At 44.9% G+C, this 27,366-nt stretch overlaps 1 protein-coding gene across 1 annotated transcript in view; it reads right to left on the bottom strand.

Annotated features, from left to right (window-relative positions):
* The window catches only part of LOC141248281 (uncharacterized), an 86,761-nt gene extending 59,649 nt beyond the window's left edge, over positions 1-27,112 (bottom strand). Inside the window, exons 1-3 of the mRNA XM_073669338.1 lie at positions 26,953-27,112; positions 24,713-24,859; positions 1,414-1,669 (exon numbers count right to left, since the gene is read on the bottom strand). Of these exons, the coding sequence (XP_073525439.1) occupies positions 1,414-1,669; positions 24,713-24,859; positions 26,953-27,034 (485 nt within the window). The 5' untranslated portion in view covers positions 27,035-27,112. The remainder of the gene's footprint in view (positions 1-1,413; positions 1,670-24,712; positions 24,860-26,952) is intronic.
* Positions 27,113-27,366: the final 254 nt, after the last annotated feature.

Here is a 27,366-nt window from a genome sequence, read left to right as displayed (position 1 = left end):
TCCAGCCCTCGTACCTTCGAAGGCTACTGGTATGTTTTCACTCACATCCAGTCTGCGCCTTTCAGTACTCTTGTATGCCAAGCCGGCTCTCCCTCAAAGGTCACTGGCATCCACGCACAGGATCCAGGCTCGACCTTTCAGGCTGCCATGCTTCACTCTCGGCCTCACTAGGCCTCACACGAACGGTGTCCCACACACATGGGGAACAGGCCTCATGCCTCTCACAGAACACACCTGTCTCCCATCAAGCAGGGTTTATATATGCATCCCGTGCACACACACACACACATACTGACAGGACCTTGCTGATGTCACAGTCATGTGATCAGACAGACATTCTGTGCGTGCAGGACCTGTGCTATGTCACAGTCATGTGACCAGTCACCTGAGGGGGAAGGTACATGGTCAGGAAAAACACATCCTGGACCATTACGGTAATGCCAGCAAGTCGCTGCATTACACTGTCTATTATCTATCTATCTATTATCTGTCTATGATCTATCTATTATCTATTATCTATCTATTATCTATCATATATCTATTATCTATCATCTATTATCTATCTATTATCTATCTATTATCTATTATCTATCTATTATCTATCTATTATCTATCATATATCTATTATCTATCATCTATTATCTATCTATTATCTATCTATTATCTATCTATTATCTATTATCTATCTATTATCTATCACCTATTATCTATCTATTATCTATCTATGATCTATCTATCTATCTATTATCTATCTATTATCTATCATCTATCTATCATCTATTATCTATCTATTATCTATCTATTATCTATCTATCATCTATCTATTATCTATCTATTATCTATCTATTATCTATTATCTATCTATTATCTATCACCTATTATCTATCTATTATCTATCTATGATCTATCTATCTATCTATTATCTATCTATTATCTATCATCTATCTATTATCTATTATCTATTATCTATGTACTGTATTATCCATCTATTATGTATCTATTATCAAATCAATTCAAATGGGCTTTATTGGCAGGATAAGTACATGTTAGCATTGGCAAAGCAAGTGATAAAATAATGGGGGGATGGGGATAGGGACACTTCCAGGGTGGGGTATCTGGGTCCATGACATATCAGGCTCCTCTTAGTCTGTGGCCGGCACTGACATATTGCTCTGCTATGGCCGCTGCACTGTCCTCTTCCCCCAGTAGTATAGGAAGTTTCTCTTCCTCCTCCATGGAGGTGAAGTCTGGGAGTAGATCGGACAGTCTCATGAAGTGAGTGTCCCTCACTACGGAGTATTTGGGGCACCTCAGCAAGAAGTGGCAGGGGGGCAGAATCTGCGCTCTCGGGGCATGTAGTTCTGTCGGTGCCATCTGGATTCGATGAGTAGGCTGTAGGCGCTCACTCTGTACCGGCTCAGGATCTGTTGCTCTTTGGGGATTGTGAGTTTCTCTAGATCTGGGGCCAGTTTGTATTCCCTCTGTAGGTTGTAGTATATTGTCAGTTTCTGTGATTTGTTAATGTCGTTCCTCCAGACGCTGATATATTCCTCTTTGCCTTTGTGTACCATTTTCCAGATTTCGCCTTTTGTAAGGCCATGCTGGTTGGTGGCTTGGTCAAGCTGATTTGAGGTGATTTGTGTTTGGGGCTTTCTTCTCCTAGGGCTTCCTGGTGTAGCAAGGCTTTGTGATGGTAGGAGCTGGGACTACTACTTTGTAGATGAGCCTTGAATGATAGCGCCTTCTCCTGGATCACAAGGTGTAGCGGGAATCTGCCCAGCTCTGCTCGGCAGGTGCTGTTTGATGTGCTCTGATGGACTTGGAGGAGGTGTTTACAGAACTCTAGGTGGAATATTTCTGTTGGTCCAGTGTCCCACTTTGACCAATTTGGGTACGAGGCTTGACCCCAGACTTCACTGCCATGCGGAAGGATTATCTTAGATATAGATATTACCTGTCTATTAGTGATGAGTGAGCATGCTCGCCACTGCTCCGTACTCGCCCGAGCATCTCACTGCTCGGGATGCTCGGCGCTCGCCGAGTATTTCCGGGGTTGCTCTGCGGGAACTCGGATCCCCTCCCTGCATGTTTGGCGCTCTTTACAGAGCCAATGAACATGCACGGATTGCCTGCCACTCACTGTAATGCTGTAGCCATGTTGGTTGTGGGCATTACAGTGATTGGCTGGCCGCACAGTGTCATCAGGTCTATATCAGACCGGCGCCGCCATGCTCGTCACAGTCACTCCGGAATCAGGCAGAGTAGGGAGAGGTGCTGCTGAGCTAGGGAGGGATTTGATCGTGTATTAAGTAGTGTAGGGAGAAAAACGTACATTACACATATCCATCTTAACAAACAGTCCTTCTGAGGACTAATCCATCTGCAAAGATATCAGGCAGGCAGTGTATATAGGCAGGCAGGGTATATAGGCAGGCAGGGTATATAGCAGACTGCAGTGCACATAGCACAAGAGGCTCCATTCCAATTCTGCCTTCTGCTGCTGTTAGATATTTCCATAGAAAGGCCCAGGTCTCAGGGGCCAGGAATAATTTTCTTTGGATCTTAATCCTCATTATTTGCTTAAAAAACAATCCAGAGAACACCGTTTTTCTGCGCCATTTGCTTGTTGGCACTGCAGAATACAGCCACGTCCTTTCCATATTAAAGCTCTAGAAATCCAGCTATTTAAAACCCTGTTTTCTCCGTCACACGGATCACATATACGTTGTCAGAAAATACTGCCATTTCTGGCCTCCATTAAAAATTTCTTTCAGTGTGTCAGTGAAGCAATTCACAGCAGTTTGCTGTTCAAACTACTTACCTACAGGCCCGGTATTTGAAACTCTCTTTTCTCAGTCACAGGGATCACATATAAGTTCGCTCCAAACTCAGTCATTTGTAATGAGAGTGGAAGATACTGTCCTCCATTTAAAATGGGCAAGGCATGTGGCAAGGGACGGGGAACTGGACGTGATGGTGATGGTGCATGCAGAGGCCGAGGACAAGGCCGTGGGCAAGCTGAAATTGTGCCACAACAAACACCCACATCTTCTCGCCAGACCTTCCTGTCCCAATTTCTAGGGGACCGCAGCACACCACTATTGAACCCAGATCAGTGTCAAAAGGTTGTTGGTTGGATAACGGATAATGCTTCCAGTCACTTAGCCACCACCACCACCACCACCCTGTCTCCCACACGGTCAAGTCTCAGTAACCGTGAGTCTGGACCGCATATTCCTCACCCTGATCCTCCTTCCTCCCACCATGCCGAGTGCCCAGAGACAACTGATACCACACTTGGACACTCTAAAGAGCTGTTCACGTTTCCATTTATAGATTTGGGCCTCTCGCCCGGTCCACTTGAAGCGGGGCAAGAGGAGATCGCGTGTAGCTATACCCAAATATTTGAGCAGCCACGGTCACAAGAAGGCGACGGTGGGAAAGTGTCACAAGAGGTGGACGATGATGAGACACAATTGCCAGAAAGTCAGGAGGAGGACCAGGGTGCGGAAGTGGAAGACGAGGTGGTGGATGATATAGTAACTGACCCAACCTGGCAGGAGGACATGCAGAGCGAGAACAGCAGCACACAGGGGGAGGGAGGCAGAGCACCCCAACAGGCAGAAAGAAGCACTGTAGTGGCCGCAGACAGAAGGCAGGCAACCGTTCCCCGTAACACCAACACGAAGGAAGTTGCCAGTACAACTGTTAGGTCTTCCCAAGTCTGGTTGTTTTTTAAAGACTCTGCCGATAACCCCAAAAAGGCCATTTGCAACACCTGCCAGGCCAGCATCAGCAGGGGTGGCAAAACGACCAGCCTGACCACCACCAGCATGATCAGGCACATGGCAGCAAAGCACCCGACTTTGTGGGCCGAACCCCAGGGACCAGGAACAGTGTCTGCAGGTGGCACCATTGCTTCTTCCACTGTTGTGCATGTGACTCGCCCCCTGGGCCGTGGGGCACGCGGATCCGGGCAATAGGGAAACGATGGGGGTAGTGGTGGCAACCCGGTCCCGCGGCTCAGGGTGGTCAGACCAATGGTAGTCTGCTACGTGCTTCAGATAGTGTCCGACTACGCCACCCGTGGATTGCGGCTATAAGGCACCGCCGCTGCAAGGCAGTCCGCTGGGGCCGATGATGTGTGCAGCTGGGATGGTGTGACTTCTCACGGGAAGAGTGCGACCCCAGGGCAGTGTAGTGGATGTTGGGAGTGATGGTGGTGAGAGTCCCAGTACCGGTAGTGCTGGAGGCGCGAAGGAGCACACAGACAACAAGTTACAGTCCAGGGTCTTTACTCACAGTTCATTTGTTCCGGGTCACTTCTGTCAGCAGTGACCGCCCGAGCCGTGCTGCGTCCACCAGGTGTGGGGCTCGGTCACCTCCCAGGCAGTTCAGGAGCATGGCACAGGACTCCCTTTAATCCTTTCTCTGGCCTGCCTCACCAGTGACCCACTTTTGTCCAGCTGCCGCGGACTTGTGCGGTTAAACGTGGGCCCCGTCCTCCGCTGTCCTATATGGCGCCTTCCTAGCAGGTTTGATGAGATGTCGCACCAATAGATGATCACGACGACCAGTCTTTGGCTGAGGGTAGTTTCTCCTCCACCAACTTGGGATCCGGTACCCTTAATCTGCCTGACCCTTCACCCTGGATTCTTGTGGGTTCTTAGGGTCCCTTCCACCTTCTTGTTCCTGAGCCCTTCTGTTTCTCTGTCTCTCCTTCTCTTTCTCTGTTCCTTTCTGGTGGAGCTGCGATGAGACTTAATCACAGCTCCCTTTCACCTCCTCTCTCTCTCTTCCTCGGCCTCTCTCTAGGCCCGCTCCTGCCACCCACCCACCCCCAGGCTGCAATACCATACTGCTAGCTTGCTTGCACTTGAAATTGGGCCTTTTAGGCATGTGGAGGTGGAATCTGGCCACCACGTCATGGCTGCGTCGGTAGCCTGGTATTCATACTCAGTCCCCAGCCGCCCGGCGGCCGGGTGTCCACGCTTGGTCCCCAGCCGCCAGGGGGCGGCCGGGTGTCCATACACAGTCCCCAGCCGCGTGGGGGTGGCCAGGTGTCCATAAACGGTCCCCAACCGCCCCTATTTGTCCCGGTGCGCCTTATACACAAGCGCGCATACCAAAACATTACCTGTGCCCTCCCCAGTGCATTTAGTGGGAAGGACAGCCTAACCACAAACACGTGGACAAGTGAATGTGGCCAGGAATGATCCATCTCACTGACGCCTTCACACTGGGTTAATATTGTGGAAGCCGGGACACAGTTGGACACTGGGATGCAACACGTCCTCCAGACATAGAGGATTGCGGGTCCTGGATCAATCAGGCTTCAACACAAAGTTCAGAAGGTAGACAGCAGCAGTGGTCGGCCTCCTACACAACGAGTAAATTATTCATGATCATGAGGCCATCCACCTCCTTAGCTTTCTGTTCCTTGGAATGCAAGCGCATGTATGTAGTAGCAGCTAGGCCTGAGGTGGTCAGCGTTTTGGCACATATTCTACCTCCTTCGAGGATTGCTGGATGTTTTCCTGCTACTATCCCAGTTCTATGACTCCCGTTAGAACAAAGCTTCAGGTAATAAATGATGGATGAGGTGGTGGCAAAGGAGAAAGAGCAGGAGGAACAGGGACCATTCACATCAATATCAGGCCAGCCAACCAGATATGTCTTGTAGGATATGTTTCTGTAACAAAAGGAGCGGTTCGGCTACACAGTTATAGGGCATACAGTGAGTGCAATGCCTACCAAAAATTTCGAGCCACTCCAATGCCCCTTGGAAATGACATGGAGGTCAGAGGGCGTTAACTAAACCATTTTTTGATTTATAGCAACTGGGTCTCCCGTGCACTGTTGGCCTAAGCAGTGAATGGAAGGCTTTCCAAAAATTATGAGGAACTGCAATGCCCCTTACAAGAGCCATGTGTGGCACCCCAGGGGTCTGGTCACCACAGTAATAGAGATATTACATCGGAGAGCAAGTGGGAGGTTTCCTGGTCAGGATCCCTTAAACATGCAACATCCTCCTGCCCCAGTCCTGGGAGGGGAGAATTCTGCCCTTATAAACTGGATCTGGGGCGGGTTTGAGTGAGTCAGAGAACAGTCAGAGTCAGAGTGAGAGCAAGGGAAAGTAACAGCAAGGAGCTCTGTAGGAGCTAGGAGCTAAAGACCAGGGGCTGGAAGCTGAGCAGAGCTCGCCCTGGCAGAAGACAATAGGAACCGGACACAGGAGTCCGAAGATGTGAGGACTTCTATATCCAGCAGCAGAAACCAGCCGGCAGGGGATTTCAGGTCCTCTGGCCATAGAAGCCCGGAGGCTCAGTCACAAGCAAGGGACTAGCACCGCCGTCGTGGAGCGGAGGCTAACAGAAGGCCCCAAGTCACCAGCCATACGGGTGAGCACTACACGGTACACTCAGGGACGTGGGCTACTTCTACCCGCTTACAGCAAGGTAGCCAGGAAGAGTGCAGACAGACGGGGAGGCCTACAACTCCACCTGGCCAGGGGAACTCCTGCTTGCTCACAGACTGACCAGGCCTCTTATGCTAGCCAGTACTCCCGGGAGGGTCTACCTTATAATCATCAGTAAAGACCCTGAACTGCACTGCAAAGACTCTGAGTCGTTCCTGCTGCGCTCGTGCACCATCACCCCCATCATCCACACTCACTGCCCTGAGGCTATACTCCTCCCGAGGGGAGTTATCCCATTCTATGCTGCGCACACAACACCAGCCTCAGTGGTCTGCCTCGCAGCGGTGGTACTCCCTGACCGCAATCCACGGGTGGCGCAGTCGGACAATTAACCTCAAAACCTAAGAAAGAGTGCCACTGGTTTGACCAGCCTGAGCCACGGGACTGGGTCACCGCCACGGAGACTACAGACCCCAGAGACCCGGCACCGGGTATCCCACACACGTGTACACACGGCCCAGGGGGCGCGTCACATGCAGTAAAGCATATTACAAACATAAGTCCCATTATTGGGGAGTGGGTGTCCCATAGTATTTGCTTATGCCTTGCAAGCAAAAGCTGCCAAAAATTAGGACGGAGCAACTTGCAATGCCCCTTACAAGAGCCATGCAGTACAGCATATTACAAACATAAGTCCCATTATTGGGGAGTGGGTCTCCCATAGTATTTGCTTATGCTTTCCCAGCAAAAGCTGCCAAAAATTAGGACGGAGCAACTTGCAATGCCCCTTACAAGAGCCATGCAGTACAGCATATTACAAACAGAAGTCCCATTATTCGGGAGTGGGTGTCCCATGGTATTTGCTTATGCTTTCCCAGCAAAAGCTGCCAAAAATTTGGACGGAGGAACTTGCAATGCTGGCACCCTGGTGGTATAGTGGTGGTGGAGGCTGAGGATAAGGAGAAGAAGATTAAACAACCGAAACGAGGAAGCGTATACCCATGTGTGGGTGTGAAGCGGTGCATGTGAATACACCTCCCGAAATAACACAGTGGATTTGACTTTATGTTACTCTGCTGTCATTTGGTGGTGATGAGAAGTCTGGCCCAATCCAGCCCTTGTTCATTTTGATAAGGGTCAGCTTGTCAGCATTGTCAGTTGACAGGCGAGTGCGCTTATCAGTTATAATTCCCCCAGCGGCACTAAAAACACGCTCCGATAACACGCTAGCGGCAGGGCAGGCCAGGACCTCCAAGGCATACATAGCGAGTTCATTCCAAGTGTCCAGCTTGGATACCCAATAATTAAAAGGCACAGAGGAATCACGGAGGACGCTGGTACGATCGGCAAGGTACTCCCTCACCATCTTTTGAAACTTTCCACTCCTTGTGAGAGTACCCCGCGCCTCAGGGCCTGTAAGCTGGGCGGGTGTCAGAAAACTGTCCCAGAACGTTGACAGTGTTCCCCTGCCTCTGCTGGATTGGAGTTGCATCTCTCTCGCCTGTACGCCTTGGTTGGGCAATGAACTGTGACCTCTGCCGCTAGCGTGTTCAGATGGGAATTTTTTAAAGAGTTCTGCAGCAAGGGCCTTCTGGTATTGCCCCATTTTTGTAGACTTCTCCACCTCAGGAATAAGAGAGTGAAAGTTCTCCTTGTAGCGGGGGTCTACAAGTGTCACCAACCAGTAATGACTGTCACCCAACATTTTGACAACGCGAGGGTCATGGTTAAGGCAGCGTAACATAAAGTCAGCCATGCGTGCCAGACTGGTAACGGGCAAGATTTCCGTGTCCTCACCAAGATGACGACTGACCATGCTCTCCTCCTCCTCCTCCTCTTCCTCCTCCCCCCTGTCCTCAGGCCACCCACGCTGAACCGACGGTATGACACTTGTACAGGTACTACCGTCTAAAACGCATGATAGCAGCTCCTGTTCTTCCTCCTCCTCCTCCTCCTCCTCTCCCTCATTGTCCCCCAATGCACTTTGGGATGAGATGAGGCTGGGCTGTGTGTAATCGCCCGCTACGGCTTCTTGATCCATCTCATCATACTCTGGCTGCAATGCCTCCTCTTTAATTCTCTGCAGAGAGCGTTGGAAAAGACAGACAAGTGGTGGGATGCTGACACTAATGATGGCGTCATCGCCACTCACCATCTTGGTGGCCTCCTCAAAGTTTGTCAGGATGGCACATATGTCAGACATCCAGGTCCACTCCTGAGGTCTTATGTGTGGAGTCTGACCTGAATATCGACGGCCTTGTTGCAGCTGGTACTCCACAACTGCTCTCTTCTGCTCACAAATCCTTTGCAACATGTGGAGGGTAGAGTTCCAACGTGTGGGGACATCACACACCAGTCGGTGTGCCGGAAGCTGCAAACGCTGCTGCAACACAGCAAGGGCGGCGGAAGCTGTAGCCGACTTGCGAAAATGAGCTGACAGGCGGCGTACTTTCACGAGCAGATCTGGCAACTCGGGGTACGATTTAAGAAACCGCTGAACCACGAGGTTAAGCACATGAGCCAGGCATGGTACGTGTGTGATCTCACCTCGCCTCAGAGCCGCCACCAGGTTACGGCCATTGTCACACACGACCATGTCGGGATGTAGGTTCAGCGGTCTCAGCCACAGATCTGCCTGCTCTTTCACAGCTGTCCACAACTCACAAGCAGTGTGAGGTTTATCACCTAAGCTTATGAGTTTCAGCACAGCCTGTTGCCGCTTGGCGGAGGCAGTACTGCAATGCTTCCAGCTTGTAACTGATGTGGTGATATCTGAGATGGAGGCTGAACATGAGGAGGAGGAGGAGGAGGAGGATGCGCAGGAGCTGTACACTGTGGGGGCAACTCTGACTGACATAGGGCCCGCAATCCTCGGTGCGGGGAGGATGTGTTCCGTCCCAAGGCCCGACTGGGTCCCGGCTTCCACTATGTTTACCCAGTGCCCAGTGTGCCGTCAGAGAGATGTACCGTCCCTGGCCACAAGCACTTGTCCACGTGTCCGTTGTCAGGTGGACTCTCCCAGTAACTGCGTTGTTGAGGGCACGGCAGATGCTTTGGGACACGTGCTTGTGTAGTGCGGGGATGGCACACCGGGCAAAATAGTGTCGGCTGGGGACCGAGTACCGAGGGACGGCCACCGCCATAAGATTGCGGAAGGATTCCGTCTCCACCAGCCTAAAAGGCAGCATTTCCAATGCAAGCAGTCGTGAAATGTGCGAATTTAGGACTGTGGCCTGTGGGGCGTTAGCTGCGAATTTCCGCTTTCGTTCAAAGGTCTGGGATATGGACAATTGAACGCTGCGGTGGGACGTGGACGTGGACGTTGATGCTGTTTCTTGAGAAACTGCCATAACAAGTGAAGACTGAGAGGAGGGGGCATCTTTACATGCAGTATGGACAGGGGATTGCCTTGCACACACAACAGGGGGTTCTATTGCACGCACAACAGTGGAAGAAGCAGTGGTGACACCCGCTGACACTGGTCTAGGACCCTGGGTTTCGCCCCACAAAGTCGGGTGCTTTGCTGCCATGTGCCTGATCATGCTGGTGGTGGTCAGGCTGGTAGTTTTGTCACCCCTGCTGATGCTGGCATGGCAGGTGGAACATATGGCCTTTTTGGGGTCATCAGCAGAGTCTTTAAAAAAATTCCAGACTCTGGAAGACCTACCGCTTGTACTGGCAACGTCCCTCGTGTTGGTGTTACGGGGAACGGTTGCCTGCCTTCTGTCTGTGGCCACCACACTGCTTCTTCCTGCCTGTTGGGGTACTCTGCCTCCCTCCCCCTGTGTGCTGCTGGCCTCACTCTGCATGTCCTCCTTCCACGTTGGGTCAGTTACTAGATCATCCACCACCTCCTCCTCTTCCACTTGCGCACCACGATCCTCCTCCTCGCTTCCTGGCAATTGTGTCTCGTCATCGTCCACCTCTTGTGACAGATTGCCAACGTCGACTTCCTGTGGCTGTGGCTGTTCAAATATTTGGGCATCGCAACATGGGATCTCCTCTTCCACCACTTCAAGCGTATCAGTCGAGGGGCCCAAATATGGAAATGGACTAGTGAACAGCTCTTCAGAGTGTCCAAGTGTGGGATCACTTGCTGTCTGACGACACTCGGCATGGTGGGAGGAAGGAGCATCAGGGTGAGGAGGAGTATGCGGTCGAGACTCACGGCTACTAAGAGTTGACCGTGTGGAAGACAGACCGGAGGTGGTGGTGCCCAGGTAACTGGAAGTATTGTCTGCTATCCAATTAATAACCTGTTCACACTGATCAGTTCTCAATACTGGTGTTGTTCTGTGCTTCCCTAGTAATTCGGTCAAGAAGTGGGAGCGAGAAGATGTGGCTGTTGGTTGTGGCACATTTTCACCTTGGCCACGGCCCCGTCCTCTGCACGAACCATCACCAGAACGTCCACTTCCAAGTCCCTTGCCACGCGCCTTGCCCATTGTAAATGAAGTAAAATAGCTTACACTTGCACTATCAATGGAAAAAGGGTAATAAACAGTAGATTAGAACCGTGGAAGAGGAAAACCACAGTTATTGTTTACTGGGGTATACCACACTTTTTTAAATAGAGATATTTGCGGCTGAACAGTGAGCGACACACTCTAACTGCTTTTTTTTTTAGATACCAAAGGCCCAAAACTGGATAGTACAGCGATTTGACCCGTGGAACTGCGAAACCACACTGGGATGTCGGGCCTACACAAGACTATTTTCAACAGATATATTTTTGTGTCACAACAGTCAGGAGACACTACTGTTTTTCTTTACGGAAAAAACTACCAAAACCTGAATAATAGAGATTTTTTACCGTGGAACAGCAAAACCACAGTTATAATTTACTGGTGTATACCAGGCTTTTTAAAATATATATATATTTGCGGCTGAACAGTGAGCGACACACTCAAACTGTTTTTTTTAGATACAAATGGCCCAAAAGTGGATAATACAGAGGTTTGTACCGTGGAACTGCAAAACCACACTTGTATTTCTCGGGCCTACACCAGACTATTTTCAACAGATATATTTGTGTCTGAAAAATCAGGGAGACACTATTTTTTTTTTTTTTTTACAGCAAAAAATGCAAAAAGCAGGATAATAGAGATTTTTTACCGTGGAACAGCAAAAGCACACTTCTGTCTCTCTGGCCTACACCAGACTATTTTCAACAGATATATTTGTGTCTGAAAAATCAGGGAGACACTATTATTATTTTTATACAGCAAAAAATGCCAAAAACAGGATAATAGAGATGTTTTACCGTGGAACATCAAAACCACAGTAATAATTTACTGGTGTATACCAGGCTTTTTAAAATATATATATATTTGCGGCTGAACAGTGAGCGACACACTCAAACTGTTTTTTTTAGATACAAATGGCCCAAAAGTGGATAATACAGAGGTTTGTACCGTGGAACTGCAAAACCACACTTGTATTTCTCGGGCCTACACCAGACTATTTTCAACAGATATATTTGTGTCTGAAAAATCAGGGAGACACTATTTTTTTTTTTTACAGCAAAAAATGCTAAAAGCAGGATAATAGAGATTTTTTACCGTGGAACAGCAAAAGCACACTTCTGTCTCTCTGGCCTACACCAGACTATTTTCAACAGATATATTTGTGTCTGAAAAATCAGGGAGACACTTATTATTTTTATACAGCAAAAAATGCCAAAAACAGGATAATAGAGATGTTTTACCGTGGAACATCAAAACCACAGTAATAATTTACTGGTGTATACCAGGCTTTATAAAATATATATATATTTGCGGCTGAACAGTGAGCGACACTCTCAAACTGTTTTTTTTAGATACAAATGGCCCAAAAGTGGATAATACAGAGGTTTTTACGGTGGAACTGCAAAACCACACTTGTATTTCTCGGGCCTACACCAGACTATTTTCAACAGATATATTTGTGTCTGAAAAATCAGGGAGACACTATTTTTTTTTTTTTACAGCAAAAAATGCAAAAAGCAGGATAATAGAGATTTTTTTACCGTGGAACAGCAAAAGCACACTTCTGTCTCTCTGGCCTACACCAGACTATTTTCAACAGATATATTTGTGTCTGAAAAATCAGGGAGACACTATTATTATTTTTATACAGCAAAAAATGCCAAAAACAGGATAATAGAGATGTTTTACCGTGGAACATCAAAACCACAGTAATAATTTACTGGTGTATACCAGGCTTTTTAAAATATATATATATTTGCGGCTGAACAGTGAGCGACACACTCAAACTGTTTTTTTTTAGATACAAATGGCCCAAAAGTGGATAATACAGAGGTTTGTACTGTGGAACTGCAAAACCACACTTGTATTTCTCGGGCCTACACCAGACTATTTTCAACAGATATATTTGTGTCTGAAAAATCAGGGAGACACTATTTTTTTTTTTTTTACAGCAAAAAATGCTAAAAGCAGGATAATAGAGATTTTTTACCGTGGAACAGCAAAAGCACACTTCTGTCTCTCTGGCCTACACCAGACTATTTTCAACAGATATATTTGTGTCTGAAAAATCAGGGAGACACTTATTATTTTTATACAGCAAAAAATGCCAAAAACAGGATAATAGAGATGTTTTACCGTGGAACATCAAAACCACAGTAATAATTTACTGGTGTATACCAGGCTTTTTAAAATATATATATATTTGCGGCTGAACAGTGAGCGACACACTCAAACAGTTTTTTTTAGATACAAATGGCCCATAGAACTGCAAAACCACACTTCTATTTCTCTGGCCTACACCAGACTATTTTCAACAGATATATTTGTGTCTGAAAAATCAGAGGCACACTTTTTTTTGGGAGGGGGGCGGGGCACCAAAAGATTAATAAGATGGGTATTTGTACATTGTGAAGGAGGAAAAAAAAAAGAGGATTTAGATAAAAAAAAGGATTTTTCCTGGCCCCCGGGACCTGGAGCTAAGTCCAGCAATTTCAGCAACAGGAGCAGCACACGAGACTGTAATGCAGCGTTTGCTGGTATAACCACTGCGTCTCCTATACAGCCTGCCTGCCTGCCTGATATACCTGGGATGGATATTAGTCCTGAGAAGGACTGTTTGTTTGATCTGGCAGACCCTACACTAACTATTTTGCAGGATATATCTCTCCCTAAATCAGCAGCGCTGTCCCTACACTGTCTGATCCGGAGCGACTGTGTCCAAGATGGCGGCGCCCGGTTTTAAATACTCGAGGTGACGCTGTGCGGCCAGCCAATCACTGTAATGCCCACAAACAACATGGCTGCGGCATTACAGTGACTGGCTGGCAATCCCTGCATGTTCATTGGCTCTGTAAAGAGCGCCAAACATGCAGGGCGGAGACCGGAGCTCCCGCCCGAGTAACCCGGAAATGCTCGGTGCTCGCTGAACATCCCGAGTAGCGTGATGCTCGGGCGAGTACCGAGCAGTGTCGAGCATGTTCGCTCAACACTAGTCCCCACGCGTTGAAACTCTACACTGCAGATGTTGGGAAGGATTTGTGAGCAGAAGAGGGCAGTTTTTGAGTCCCAGCATCAACAAGGCCTTCGGCATTCAGTCCAGACTCCACACATAAGACCTCAGGAGTGAACATGGATGTCAGACATATGTAACATCCTCCAAAACTTTGAGGACTCCACCAATTAGCGTCACCATCCCGTTTCTCTGTCTTCTGAAATGCTCTCTGCTTACAATCAAAGAGGATGCATTGCAGGCGGAGCACGATGAGATGGAGCAAGGAAACATACAGGGTGATTCCACACAGCCAAGCCTCATCTCATCCCAACGTGGATTGGGTGACAATGAGGAACAGGAGGAGGAGGAGGAGGAAGGACAGGAGCTAGTTTCATGCACTATAGACGGTACCACCTGCACAGCTGTCATACCGTCTGTTCAGCGTGGATGGCCAGAGGACAGAAAGGAGGAGGAGGAGGAGAGCATGGTCAGTCATCCTCTTGGTGAGAACACGGAAGTCTTGCCTGTTAGTAGTCTGGCACGCATGGCTGATTTTATGTTACGCTGCCTTTCCCATGACCCTCACGTTCTCAAAATTTTGGGTGACAGTCATTACTGGTTGATGACACTTCTAGACCCATGCTACAAGGAGAACTTTATATCTCTTATTCCTGAGGCGGACAGGTCTACAAAAATGGGGCAGTACCAGAAGGCCCTTGTGGCGGAACTATTAAAAAAATTCCCATCTGAAAACACTGGCAGCAGAGGGCACACTTTGTTGGACAACCAAGGAGTACAGGCGAGAGAGCCACAACTTCAATGTAGCGGAAGCAGGGGAACACTGTCAAAGTTCTGGGAGAGTTTTCTCAGACTCTCCCATCGCACAGGCCCTGAGGCTCTCTACAGAACCGACTTTTTTCCAGAAAACTGACAAAAACTCCATATGAACTGTGGCAAGGTATGAAACCAAGTGTCAATCATTTAAAAGTTTTTGGATGTAAAGTTTTTATATTCATTCCAACAGAAAAACGTTCCAAACTTCAAAACAGATCCATGGAAGGAATATTCGTTGGATATAGTAAAAATTGCAAAGGATATAGAATCCTAGATCCCAAAACAGACAGAGTTACGGTGAGAAACAGTGTGACATTCATTGAAGATTTAAATGAAGACATTATGATTTCAGTTGAAACAAAAAATTAGAAAAACAATAGTGACATAACTGAAGAAATATCTAATGAGTAAGAAGTAGAAATTAATGAAGAACAAAATACTGAAAGTGAAGAATCACAACTACAAACAGACACAGAACCAAGACGTTCAATGAGAGAGAACAAAGTAAAACCACCAAAACGTCTCTCATACAAGACAAGCATAAGAAAAATCTATGAGCCTACCTCTTGGGAAGACATATCTAAACTTCCTGAAGAAGAAGCTAATAAATGGATAGAAGCAACAGAAACAGAAATTAAATCCATGCATGATTCAAATACATGGACACTAACAGATTTGCCAGAAGGAAGAAAAGCCATAGGATGTAAATGGATTTTTAAAGTAAAATACCAAACAGATGGCACAGCTGAAAGATACCGAGCAAGACTCGTAGCTAAAGGGTATTCTCAAAAATATGGAGAAGACTATGATGAGACATTTGCTCCAGTTGTCAAACACACTACAATAAGAACTTTACTTACAGTTGCAGCAATGAAACAGATGGAACTGAGACATCTGGATGTAAAGACAGCTTTTTTGAATGGAGATTTAACAGAAGACATTTACATGGAACAACCTCCAGGATTCAAAGATGAAAGAAATCCAAACAAAGTTTGCAAACTACAGAAAAGCATATATGGTTTAAAGCAAGCAGCTAAAGCGTGGAATGACAAAATCATGGAAGTACTTACAAATGGAAAATTTCAAAGAAGCAAAGCTGATTCATGCTTGTACACAAAAAGGCTGATTAATAGATGCATTTATGTACTCATATATGTAGACGACATTTTGATTTGTTTTAAACAAGAAAGGGATAAAGAAAACATTCTAAAAATCCTAAAGCAACATTTCGAAATCAAAGACTTGGGAAATGTGAAACAGTATCTAGGAATACAGGTAGAAAGAGAAGAAGACGGAAGTTTCCTACTGAATCAAAATCACATGATTCAAGACATAACAGAAAAATTTGGATTAAAGGATGCAAAAACAGTAAAGTCTCCAATGGAAACTAATTATCTCAAAGAGATGAACAGTGAAAAAAATATGCTACCAAATAATGAAGAATACAGAACAGCAATAGGAAAACTACTGTATCTAGCGACCGTTACAAGACCAGACATCGCAGCAGCAGTAGGAATCCTGAGTAGAAAGGTATCAAAACCAAATAAAGCTGATTGGAATGCCGTGAAGAGAGTAATGCGTTATTTGAAAGGAACTAGCAATGTTAAACTGAAATTACCCACAAGTGATAATGGCATTTTAATAGGATATGTTGATGCAGATTGGGCTGGAGATCCAACTGACAGAAGATCTACCAGTGGACATATTTTTTTTCTCTCAGCTGGACCAATAAGTTGGACAAGTAAGAAACAGTCAATTGTGACCCTGTCTTCAACAACAGCAGAATATGTTGCTGCAGCACATGCGAGTCAAGAAGTACTGTGGTTAAGACAATTGTTGACAGAATTAGGACAACCACAGTTGGAACCAACAAAACTGAAAGAGGACAATCAAGGATGTCTTGTTCTTGCTCAGATGGAAAGAGTCAATCCAAGAACCAAGCATATTGATGTGAAATATCATTTCTTAAGAGATCATCAGGAGCAAGAAGTCTTGAAGTTAGAGTATTGTCCTACTGAAGAAATGACAGCAGACATCTTCACGAAGGCGTTGAATGCTGATAAACACCAGAGACTAATAAAAAAGTTGGGTTTGATTGAATAAGTCCTTACTGTTGAGAAAGGGTGTTGGTATATGCAACAGATTAGGACTCATTATAAGTGAAAGGAGGACTTTATACTAACCAGACAGCAGATGGCGATAGTGTGTAAAGTTATATGCTTGCTGTAATGTGGGGAGGGAAGCTCTCAATTGTTGGTTGCTCTTACTTCCTGTTTTTTTTTTCCTGTATGTGTTATGTCAGCAGCACACGGACTGTGTGACACTGAATTGTATCTCATGTTTATCCAGTATGAAGTAAATACTGTTTACTCAAGATATCTTGCTGATTGAAGCTCTCATAAGTACAGTGGTGACTGTAAGAAGATGCACTCTGTGACAAGGAGACCCACTTGTTAATAATGGGAACAACAAAGCATAGCCGGCTGATGGCTCTCTAACAATAGCGAGGGCCGATTGCTGGCCTTTTAAGAATAGTAAGGGCCGTCTGATGGCCCTATAAAAATAGGCTTTATGACTTTCAGAGTCCCTCCATCATAAATAAAACAGGATGTGTCTGATGATATGTCACATACCACATTGCCAGATAAGGTTGTAAAATGTTAAAATGACATTTCCCGGTGAATGCATTTGTCTTAAAAAATAACCTAAAAAAACCCAAAACAATAGGATCTTTCTTTAGTATAAAAAACAGCGTCACCAATTTAACCTCAATGTAATCACATTGTTCAGCTCTTGCACCTCCTCCTCCATCTCCGAAATGACCACATCAGTCACAAGCTGACAGCACTGCCTTGGCCAAGCGGCAAGAGGCTGTGCTGAAGATAACATGCCTAATGCTTAATTGACAAACCGCCCAGTGCCGGAGAGTTGTTGAAAGCTGTAACACAGCAGCCTGATCTGTGGCTCTTACCGCTGAACATACAGCCAGGCATCGTCGTGTGTGGCAATGGGCGGAACCTGGTGATGGAGAAATGACACCCAGAGTAGATACGGTTTCCCTCTATGCCAGTCCTTTCACTGAGCTAAATACAACTCTCATCAAAAAAAGCTGTGGACTGGCTCCGCACCGTCCCTGGCCACATTTACCTGTCCACGTGTTTGTGGTTAGGTGGTCCTTCCCAGTAAGTGCACTGGGGAGGGCACGGCTAATGCTGTGGGACCTGTGCTTGTGGATGGCAGAGACGACACCGGGAGAAACAGTGGCGGCTGGAGACCGAGTATGGACCCCCGGCCGCCGCTTGCATGAGGTTATGAAAAGCTTCCGCCTCCACGAGCCACATTTCAAGTGTAAGCAGCTGTCAAAAAATTGGCAGTATAGTATTGCAGCCTGTGGGTGGGTGGGTGGCTGGCTGCTTACTTGCGCTTGCATTCCAAGGAATGGGGTAGGGACAACTGAACGCTGCAGTGGGACAAGGACGTGGATGGTGATTGTTGCAAGTCTGCAACGACAGGTGCATGGCGGGAGGCATCTTCGCATGCGCCAAGGATCACTTATGATGGGCACACTTTTAGGCAGTGACCTGGGAGTCAGAGATGCTTCCAGAGGTTTTCCCCATGCTGTTCCCATGTCTTTTCAGCACTGTATGCATGTGTCTGATGATGTGTCACACACCATATGGCCAGATAAGGTTGTAAAATGTTAAAATGACATTTCCCAGTAAATGCATTTGTCTTTGTTGAAAGCAATGCAAAAGTGCAAAAACGCATCAAAAACGCTACGTGTGAACATAGCCCAAGGTGTGGAGGAGTATTTTTGGTTTTGTTTATTTATTTTGCCTTATATACAAGTCATTACCCTGGAAAGGATGTTCCTTAACATATTTTCCAGGAAAATCCATTTTGGTTTCGTTTTTGTATGTTTATTGTGAGCCCTTAAAAGTGGCGTAATACTCTGACCACGTTGTTAACAGCAGTGACCTGGGAGTCAGAAATGCTTCCAGGAGTCATCCCCATGCTGTTCCCATGTCATTTGAGCACTTTTTAGGCCCTCTGCAGACCGCCGGGGTGAGCCGCCTAAAAAATGCTCGAGTTTCTCATAGACTTACATTGGGCTCGCTGCTCGGGTCAAGCGCCCGAGTATTCCAATTTGCTCGACCCGACCAACGAGTACCCGAGCAATTTAGTGCTCGCTCATCACTACTATCTATCTATCTATCTATCTATCTATCTATCTATCTATCTATCTACCTATCTATCTATCTATCTATCCATCTATCTATCAATTGTGTCTTTCTATTTACTTTCTATCTGTGTTTGTATCTATCTAGATAAACACAAAACCTACAAAAGAACTAAGGAAAAAAATTATCTAGATAAATCTAAAAAAGCAAAGGCAACATTCTAGATTAATAATATGCAAAATATTGGCCCAAGTGGCAATGTTTCGTATCAACAAGAAGCTTTTTCAAATGAAACTTTTTTTTGGTGAGGTAGAAAAAGGTTCAGTTTGATCAGAAATGTCGCCATATGTGCCAATAAAAGTACATTATTTTTGCATACTTTGGACTCTTGAGTAAAAAGCTGTGATCAGGAAGTGAGTGAGTGTGAGGCTGAGGCCACATGGCAAGTAGAAGTCCTCTGTTACTGAGGAGAGAAGAGAACTCAGCTGGAGGAAATGAGCAGTTACCTAAGAGAGAGATTCAGAGGAGTTTATAAAGAGTGCTGAAGGTTCAAAAAGACATGGTGAGGGTGTGAGACAGACATGAGCTTTGTGCATGAGGAGTGTGTGTTTGTTAATGTGGGAGTATGTTTGTTTGTGTTGTGATTATGGATGTTTTGATGTGTACGTCTTGTACTTGGAGGAGTGGTCCCCTTCCCCATCAGTGCACAATGTGTATCTAGCTAGTCTTGGGCTGGTGGGTCCTAATATTTGGAGATGCTGGCAGCCTTTGATACAGAAGTGGTGCCAGTGCGTCAGTTCTGACTCTGGAGGAGCACAGTGCTGACGTATGTAAGGGGACGCGTTTCGGGGTTGTTCTAGAACAACTCAGAAACGCGTCCCCTCTTTCCTTTCTCCTGGTTACAGAGTTTCCTCTGGATCCAGCAGCTCCCACAAACACTTTTCCAAAAAGCATTTTCCTTCTTTTCTTCAAGTTCCGTCCCTGACTCTGTCAGGTTCAGCTGGTGGAGCAGCACCCAGGTACCACCATTCCTCAAACCCCCGCAGTGTTGTGATTGCAATTTGCCCATCCTTACCAAGTGAGCTCCCTTTCCTTGAGTCTCAGTTTTAACCCATTGATTTTACACATGGAGCCCGCCTGCTTCTTATTCTAACAAGGCCACTTGGAAATGTTACTGGGAAGCGCATAACATGGGGAAGTACTGGTTCTACTGGTTCTTCTTAAAGCATCCAGATGTATCAGGTCCTATTGACGATGCTCTATGGGAGAAAAGTATTCAAATTAGCTTTCTCAAAGAATGAAAGAAACTATTTTACAAGTACCATCTATAACAGTTATTTACTCTACAAGTCAATATCTAGTCCTTTAACGGGTCTTGCAACATAACCAGTGATAAATGCCAAGTGGAAACTCCTCCATTTTGGGGGTTGACCTTCATCAGTGTAGAGCAGGATAGATACTGAGGTGACATAGGGAACAGTCTCTACTATGAGACAGTAGGCTGAGACTGAATATTAGCACTTTAGGGGTTGGATGGTTGACAGCTGGTCCATGTGAACTGTTGCTGTAGATTGGGGCTAAGCACATTGTTGGCCATACAATGGCTCAGTTCTGGTGAGTGAGCTGGGGCTGAGAGAGATGTGAGCCATGGTGGGTTGGATGGGGCTAGACTCATACTTGGAGGTGTGTACTGTCTAAGGTAACTATGTATGGAATCGTAAGGTTTTCTGGGGGCAACCCATGGACATTATCCAGGTGCAGTGGTGATTCTAGGAAGCAGAAGGCACATTCTGTGTAGAAAATTTTACTAGGTAGTCATCTTCTCTCGATTCTCGGCACACGTTCGTAGCGGTTCACTCAAACAGAGGTTTGGCAGAATCTCGGTCAGATGATTCTACTATTGTTGGTCAGGCCGGTCTACACTTTCTTAGTCAGGGACAATGTCAGGCATACTTCATTAAGGTTCCCTTCCCATGAAGGGTTCTAAGACCAGTCAAAAATATCACCTAGAGGTGAGCAAGTGTATAACACTCTGAGGCCTAGTGTAGTAGTGGGGAAGGACGTAGCTCCCCTTTGGCACTAAAAATGTTAAAGAGAATGTTCTGACAGTTAGATCTCGCTGGGCTGCAGTTAGGTCCAGTTAAGGGGTTAGCTGTGATAATCCAGCCCAGTAGAGGGAAAGGGAACTCAGTGCTATGGTTGAGCACAGGATGTGAATACATGCTTTGTTTCTAATATGTTTCCTTGTAGGCTGTAGTATTAGTAACCAGCCACAAGATGCCACTGTCCCGGATGCAGATGACAGGTTAAGTCTGCCAACAGTATTGCAGACATTTAGGACAGTGAGGGGGTTATTTGTGTGTGATGACAGCCCATAGAGGGTGGGCACTTTATGAAGTCTCTGGTTAGTTTCCAGAAGCAGGAAGTGACAATTCAGTGAGGGATACTTGGAACAATATGGGCAGCCTCAGGATAGTGGCTGCTATGCTAGGGCAGATGTGAGCCCCGCACCCCAGACAGTAGGATCACCAGAGTGAAGATTCCCTCCACAAGAGTCCCCTTAGCCGGCCGGAGAAACTCAAGAGAGTCATTGAGGACTCGGGGGCACATTCTGTCTGCAGGCTGCAGAAAAAGCTAGGACTCAAGTCTAGGACATGGGGAGAACTAGGATCCGGATATACTGTCATTGGTGAGGAAGATTCTCTAGGGCTAGAAAACAGAGCGACAGAGATGCTTCACTTAAAGAGGGAACCATGGCTGAAGCTGCATCATACACCTGTGAAAGATGACAACCCGTTGGGCCTTATCCTTTATATCTGCCTGTAAATATTGTACATATGCTTCTACCCCAAGTAAAGACCCAGTTATGGTTATGAACCTCATGTCCTCTGAATTTATTGCTGCCCTGGTTCCAGAAGAGAAATGCATGGAGAGAGATGCGACTGGCTGGTCTGAACTAAGTGGAAAGCACTACATATGCTGTAGCACATCAGAGAAAGGACACTCCTTGTCTGTAGGGTGCCATGGTGAGCAGGGGCCACAGTTCGCACACGACTACTTCGCTGGGGCACCTTACACTAGGACTGTAGTGAATACCTTTCAAGCTCTTTATGTCAAATACAGCGTTAGTAATGTCCAAATGACCTCAATGCATGTAGGTTGTAAGTAAACTGATGGTGGCTGTTATCACTGCTGCCACACAATATCTAATTTTTATTCAGTGATTTATCTCTTTCTCTCCATATCTTTTTTCATCTTCTCATTATCCAGATTCCCCCCAAATGGCTGCTGCATTCCCTGCCTTGGCTTTTACACAGGATATGACAATCCTCCTTGATTGGCTGTGCTATACCCTGTGATGTGGTACTGTAGCTGTAAGGTATCATGGAGATGCATGCGTGGCCACTCGTGAGATCATGCAAACCTTTTCTGGCTCATGCAATCTTCTGCTTTGTGAAAATTGATGGTTGGCAAATGAGTTAGCATCAAATCGATTCACTCTCTAGTATAAACTCCAATGAGTCTCCTCAGTAGATCACTACACCACAACTAGGACGGGACTGGATAAGACTCTTACATGACCTCTGTTTATCCCGGTCCCCTATCCACATGTGTCATGTGACTCTTGCATCTCGGTGCTGACTGAGGGATATGTATGTTGTGCGGTCAACCCAACTTAGATGATGTTGAGAGTTTGTCTAAAACTAACACTGAGTAACTTGTGGCCTATGTGAACATTCGCCTGACCCAGCTGAAATGATTTGCGTGAAAGTTCTAGAATGTTCAAGTGTCCTTAGCTTCTAACTGTCCCAACTTTCCAGAGAATGCCCCGATTATTCAGAAACAGTCCCAACAATTTTGGGGTGACATGGGCCAAAAAGGGGATTAGAGTGAACATTGCCCACAATTGGGCATTTATAGGTGGGATGGACTGGGAAAGCGTCCCTAAATTCCCAATGTTGGTAGCTACGCCCTAGAACCATGTATAACAAGAAACCGCTAAACCTACATTGTATTGCAACCATCATGCATACTGTGCCTTATCAAAAAGACTGCAACCATCAAGCTGTGCCAATGTCACAGGATGAAAGTACAAGTAAAATTCTTCCACTTTAACCTAGTCTACAACTGTTTCTTTAAAAGGGGAACATTGGATCACCCTCTTACATAATCTCCACAATGTCAAGCCTTAGTCAGACTTTTACAGATTTTTGAACACCTTCCCTTCTTGGGCAGATGCTTCTCAACTAGACCCTTTTATTTCATGCATAATCTAAAATGTGACATTTTGAGCAATTTAAAGCAAAGTCCTAATTTGGAGTAATTTCCTTCCTTATGTTCATCTCTAGCATCTACTTAATGTGATGTAACAATCAGAATTGTCTTCTTTATAAGTAGGAATTCTAATGATCGTCAGCGGGCAAAACAGAATTTACAAGTGATTAATAAATTAGTATTTTTTTTTTCACTGAAACAGCGCCCCCAATAGGATAACTATGGTATTGCAGCTTAGCTCCATTTACTTCAATAGGGCTGATTTGAAATACCATAAATAGTCCATAATGGAGCTGCTTCTGAGAAATAAAAGTACAGTAGAACCATTTCTCTATTCTAATTTAATTCCGATAGAACTCTTTTATATTCTTGTCCTGCCCGTTGAGGGATAACATCTTACGTCAGCATGGCACTGAGCGACTTCTGGGTAAAGTCGGTTTCACATGTCCGACATTCACAGCCCAAGGTCCGTACTGGCCACCGAACGAGTTCGGACCCAGTATCGATAGCCTTATCTATGTAAACAACAGGGGGTGAAATTCGCCCTAAAGGGTCATGTTTTGGATGTCAAAAACTGGCATAATAATAGGGAACCCATTTACTTTTCTTGCTCCGTGTCCCCCCTTTGTATGCCACTGATCTGAGACTCTAAAGAGTTACATATTAGAAAAACAAAAAATCGCGAAACGCGTCTACATTTCCAATTGCAGCTTTATTACTTTACATAAGTGCCTGGCTTTAATACATCGAGAAAGAGGGAAAGTAGATATGAAACATGATGACGATCGTGTCTTATGGTGTTCTTCCACTGGCAGAGACCGGGTTGTCCATCAAAATCCGATTACAATAGGCATTCTATGGGAGAAGAGCAATAATTAGCGAGGGCACTGGATACTTAATCGAAGCATGACTCCAAAGGTTTGAACTGACATTTCGTAAGGACATTAACCCAGATCACTTTTTTAAATAACTATTCTGCAAAAAAATTGCACCATGGTGGTATGCAAGTCATATCAAAGTTTTCTGTCTATCCTTACTAGTTTACCTTTATAGTTTTATTCCAACCATTAAGTTTTGATACAGTATCCTACACGTTCCAAAAAGGTGGCAGGTTCCTTTTAAATTTTTTTCATCCGTAGGATACACAATCAAAACTGAACTAGTGGGTGCAATAGTCAAAAATTGCACACAGAACGTGACCATTTCTATACGAGACTGATTTGCAAAGTAACTTGCATTGGAATAATAAAAATAATTGTACAAAGGAAAACATAAACTCTGCTTCCTTTTACTCCCCAAAAAGCTTAACCCTTGTCCATTCACTTTGTCTGATAATGTAGCACAGCCCCATTGAAGTGAATAAGCCTGAGCTGCAGTACCTGACACAACCAGTGCATCAGTGTGGCGCCTTTTCATTCCAATCTCATACAACCACTGTAAGTTAGCAATAAATGCAAAAATTGTTTTCACAATTTAAAAAAAGGTTCCAACCTATTCTGAAAGAATAGAAAATGTTGTTGAGTCCGTACGATTCTATAAATCTTACCATCATCTGGCTTAGCGTAGTAGCACCAGATGGCTAATGGGTCCATAGTGTTATAGCAGCAACCCTTGTTGAAACATTCAGTTGGTGTGATGCCGGGTTGTCCACAGTTTACTCTTGCGACTGCTTCAACAGAGCATTGTCGCTCAGCTGTAAAATGCAAAAAAGTATATATAAGATCAGTGTCAGGCTGCAGCTGTAAAGCTAATAGGAAATAAAGTTACAGTAACTGATTGGAACTTCATAGAACATTTGTGTTTTACTAATTTAAAGAGGACCCGTCATTTACTCCAAAATTGTGAGTGAAATATCTTGTAAAAATCACTGCGCTCTCCTGATTCTGAAGTTTTTTTCCGTTTTGAGCTGCTTCGCTCCATTGCAGAGATATTCACATTTGTTTCTTCTGGGGCAGACTATGTGAAATCTCTGCTTGGGAGGCCGACTCTCATTGTACCGGCTTGTTCGTGATGACCCATCGCTACTCTAATTTGACTTATGTTTAGCTTTGTGAATATATTAAGATTTATTTATACCACTCAAAGGAGCACAATGAAATTCATCAATTTATTCTCTTTTTTTAAAAAACTGTTTCTTTATCTGAAGTCATTCCATATTATAAGACAAAGATTAAAGGGGTTGTCCACGTCTGGGGACATTTTTTTTTTAACTGAAAACCATTTTTACATTCAGGTTTCATTGCCTCATTTGCCTACTATAGCCTCCGTGCTGTAATGAGTTAACTAAGAGTCTGTCATTGTGCTCCTTATTATAGCCTGATCAGAGAGTTTGTATTTTTTTTTATCTTTCCTTTTCTGAGCTCCTCTCAGCTGATATATGACCACATCACATCAAAGTTGAATGTACAGGGAAACAAAGTTCCTGTAATAAAAGCCAAAAGTTGCAAAAGTTTACATGAAACTGAATTGCAAGAATGATTTTTATCCCAAATACACCCTCTTTAAAGGATATGTTATAGAAAGGGGTTATTTTATAGAAACCCATGCAATTAGGAACTAAGGGGCGCCACTGTAAAAGCTAAAAGTTGTTTAAAGTCCCTGTATAGGAAGTTAAACTTAGTTTTCCAATCTATGTTTCCTTGAAAGCAATGTTTACATCAAGGCTTTTTCTGTTAATAAACAGGCATGAAGTAGTGAGATTCGAAAGCTAGAACTTTTTTGTGCAGTTCAATGTTTTTAGTATATTTTATGATAGATATCATTTTATATTAGTATTTTTTTCTAGCTATACCAAGAACAAATATGTGAAAAGAAAACTAAAAAAAGTTTATTTTTTAAATGTTTTATTTTTAATATTAGTGAGATGGAAGCTGGAAAAGATGGTTTGGGCTATCAGTTTTTCTTATTATATTAAGCTAAGTGTTTTTATTTTATTATTTTTTTATTTTTCACAAGGTAATCCATAATTAATGTTGATTTCCCCTGTAACTGGGGCTGACATTTTAGTCCCAGTTACAGGGAGAATAAAGCCGACTGACCAGCTTGGATTTGGATTAAAATTAGGGGGGAAAAAAGTTGTTAAAAAATTGGCAGAAAAAAAATCTAGTGTTTAATCCTTGTTGGAGAAGGGACTCTTGTTTCACTGTGTCACTAAGCAAGGAATGACCTATTTGCATATGTTAAAAGATGTTGTTTTTTCACTTTTTTTTTCGATGTTTTTATTTCTTTTTTCAACAAGACGTAGTTGTTATCTGAGGAGGTTTTGCCACTTTCAAAAATTAAAGTCCAACTCAGTTTGACACCTAGGACTGGACCCATTGGACCTTCCTCTTAATTCCTGTTTTCAGAAGTTCTCCCTTATCTCTTTATCTCAACATCTTCTCTTCTCTCTGTGCTTTGTTTTGTTAACTTATTTGTAAGATAAAAAAAAAACAGTGATCATCCTAAATCTTTTAGAGAACCTGGTAGAAACTGTTTATTTTGCCCACAGTGCCTCCACAGGGGAAACAAAGTATTGCACTTCATGCCTATAAGAATTAATGGCTAAAATGAAAGTGCACCAATATTAGAGGTCCTCCAGAGCAAAAGACACGCTTTGTAGATGCTCTTCACTCTGGCTCATGGATGATGACCCTGAGTGGTTGGACCCCCTTTTACATTAACCCATAATTCCCACATTTATTATTTGAGCATGGATTTTCCAGTGAAACATATGATGTACGGTATCGGACAAATCTGGGGAACCCCCTTTAAAACTAGCTGGACATAATACTGTATTTTACTTACTGAGCGCAGCCTGTCCATGTACGGAGCTGAAGGACCCAACAATAAGGGCGATGGCAAATAAACAAAACACCTTGTAGTTCATGGCTGGTCTCCTCACTTGGTCTTGCCCGTGGAATAGAGTGCAGGATGGACAATTCTACAGGGGGGTCACTTTATATTCTTAGGTTGTTGTTTGCTATGTCTTATCAAACCATGTCCACAGGGTGGGTCTCCCGAAATGTTGGCTAACACAATGGTCTGTGGTGGTTGGCCTTTGTTTTGGCACGGAGCAGGTCCAGTGAGTCACCATTTTCTCCATCTTATCTCAGGTAAGAAGCTGCCAATTTCAATATTATATTGGGTGGGAAATGCTTGTGATTCGAAGCAGCCCAAAAAGTGTTATGCAAGGACTGTATTTCGTAGATGAGAACGGTG

Source organism: Phyllobates terribilis, unplaced genomic scaffold (genome assembly GCF_046119375.1).
Source record: "Phyllobates terribilis strain yellow unplaced genomic scaffold, ASM4611937v1 Scaffold_2__4_contigs__length_985480577, whole genome shotgun sequence".
NCBI lineage: Eukaryota > Metazoa > Chordata > Amphibia > Anura > Dendrobatidae > Phyllobates > Phyllobates terribilis.
The sequence above is the reverse complement of the archived record's forward strand: the minus strand, read 5'-3'. Positions and strand labels throughout refer to the sequence as shown.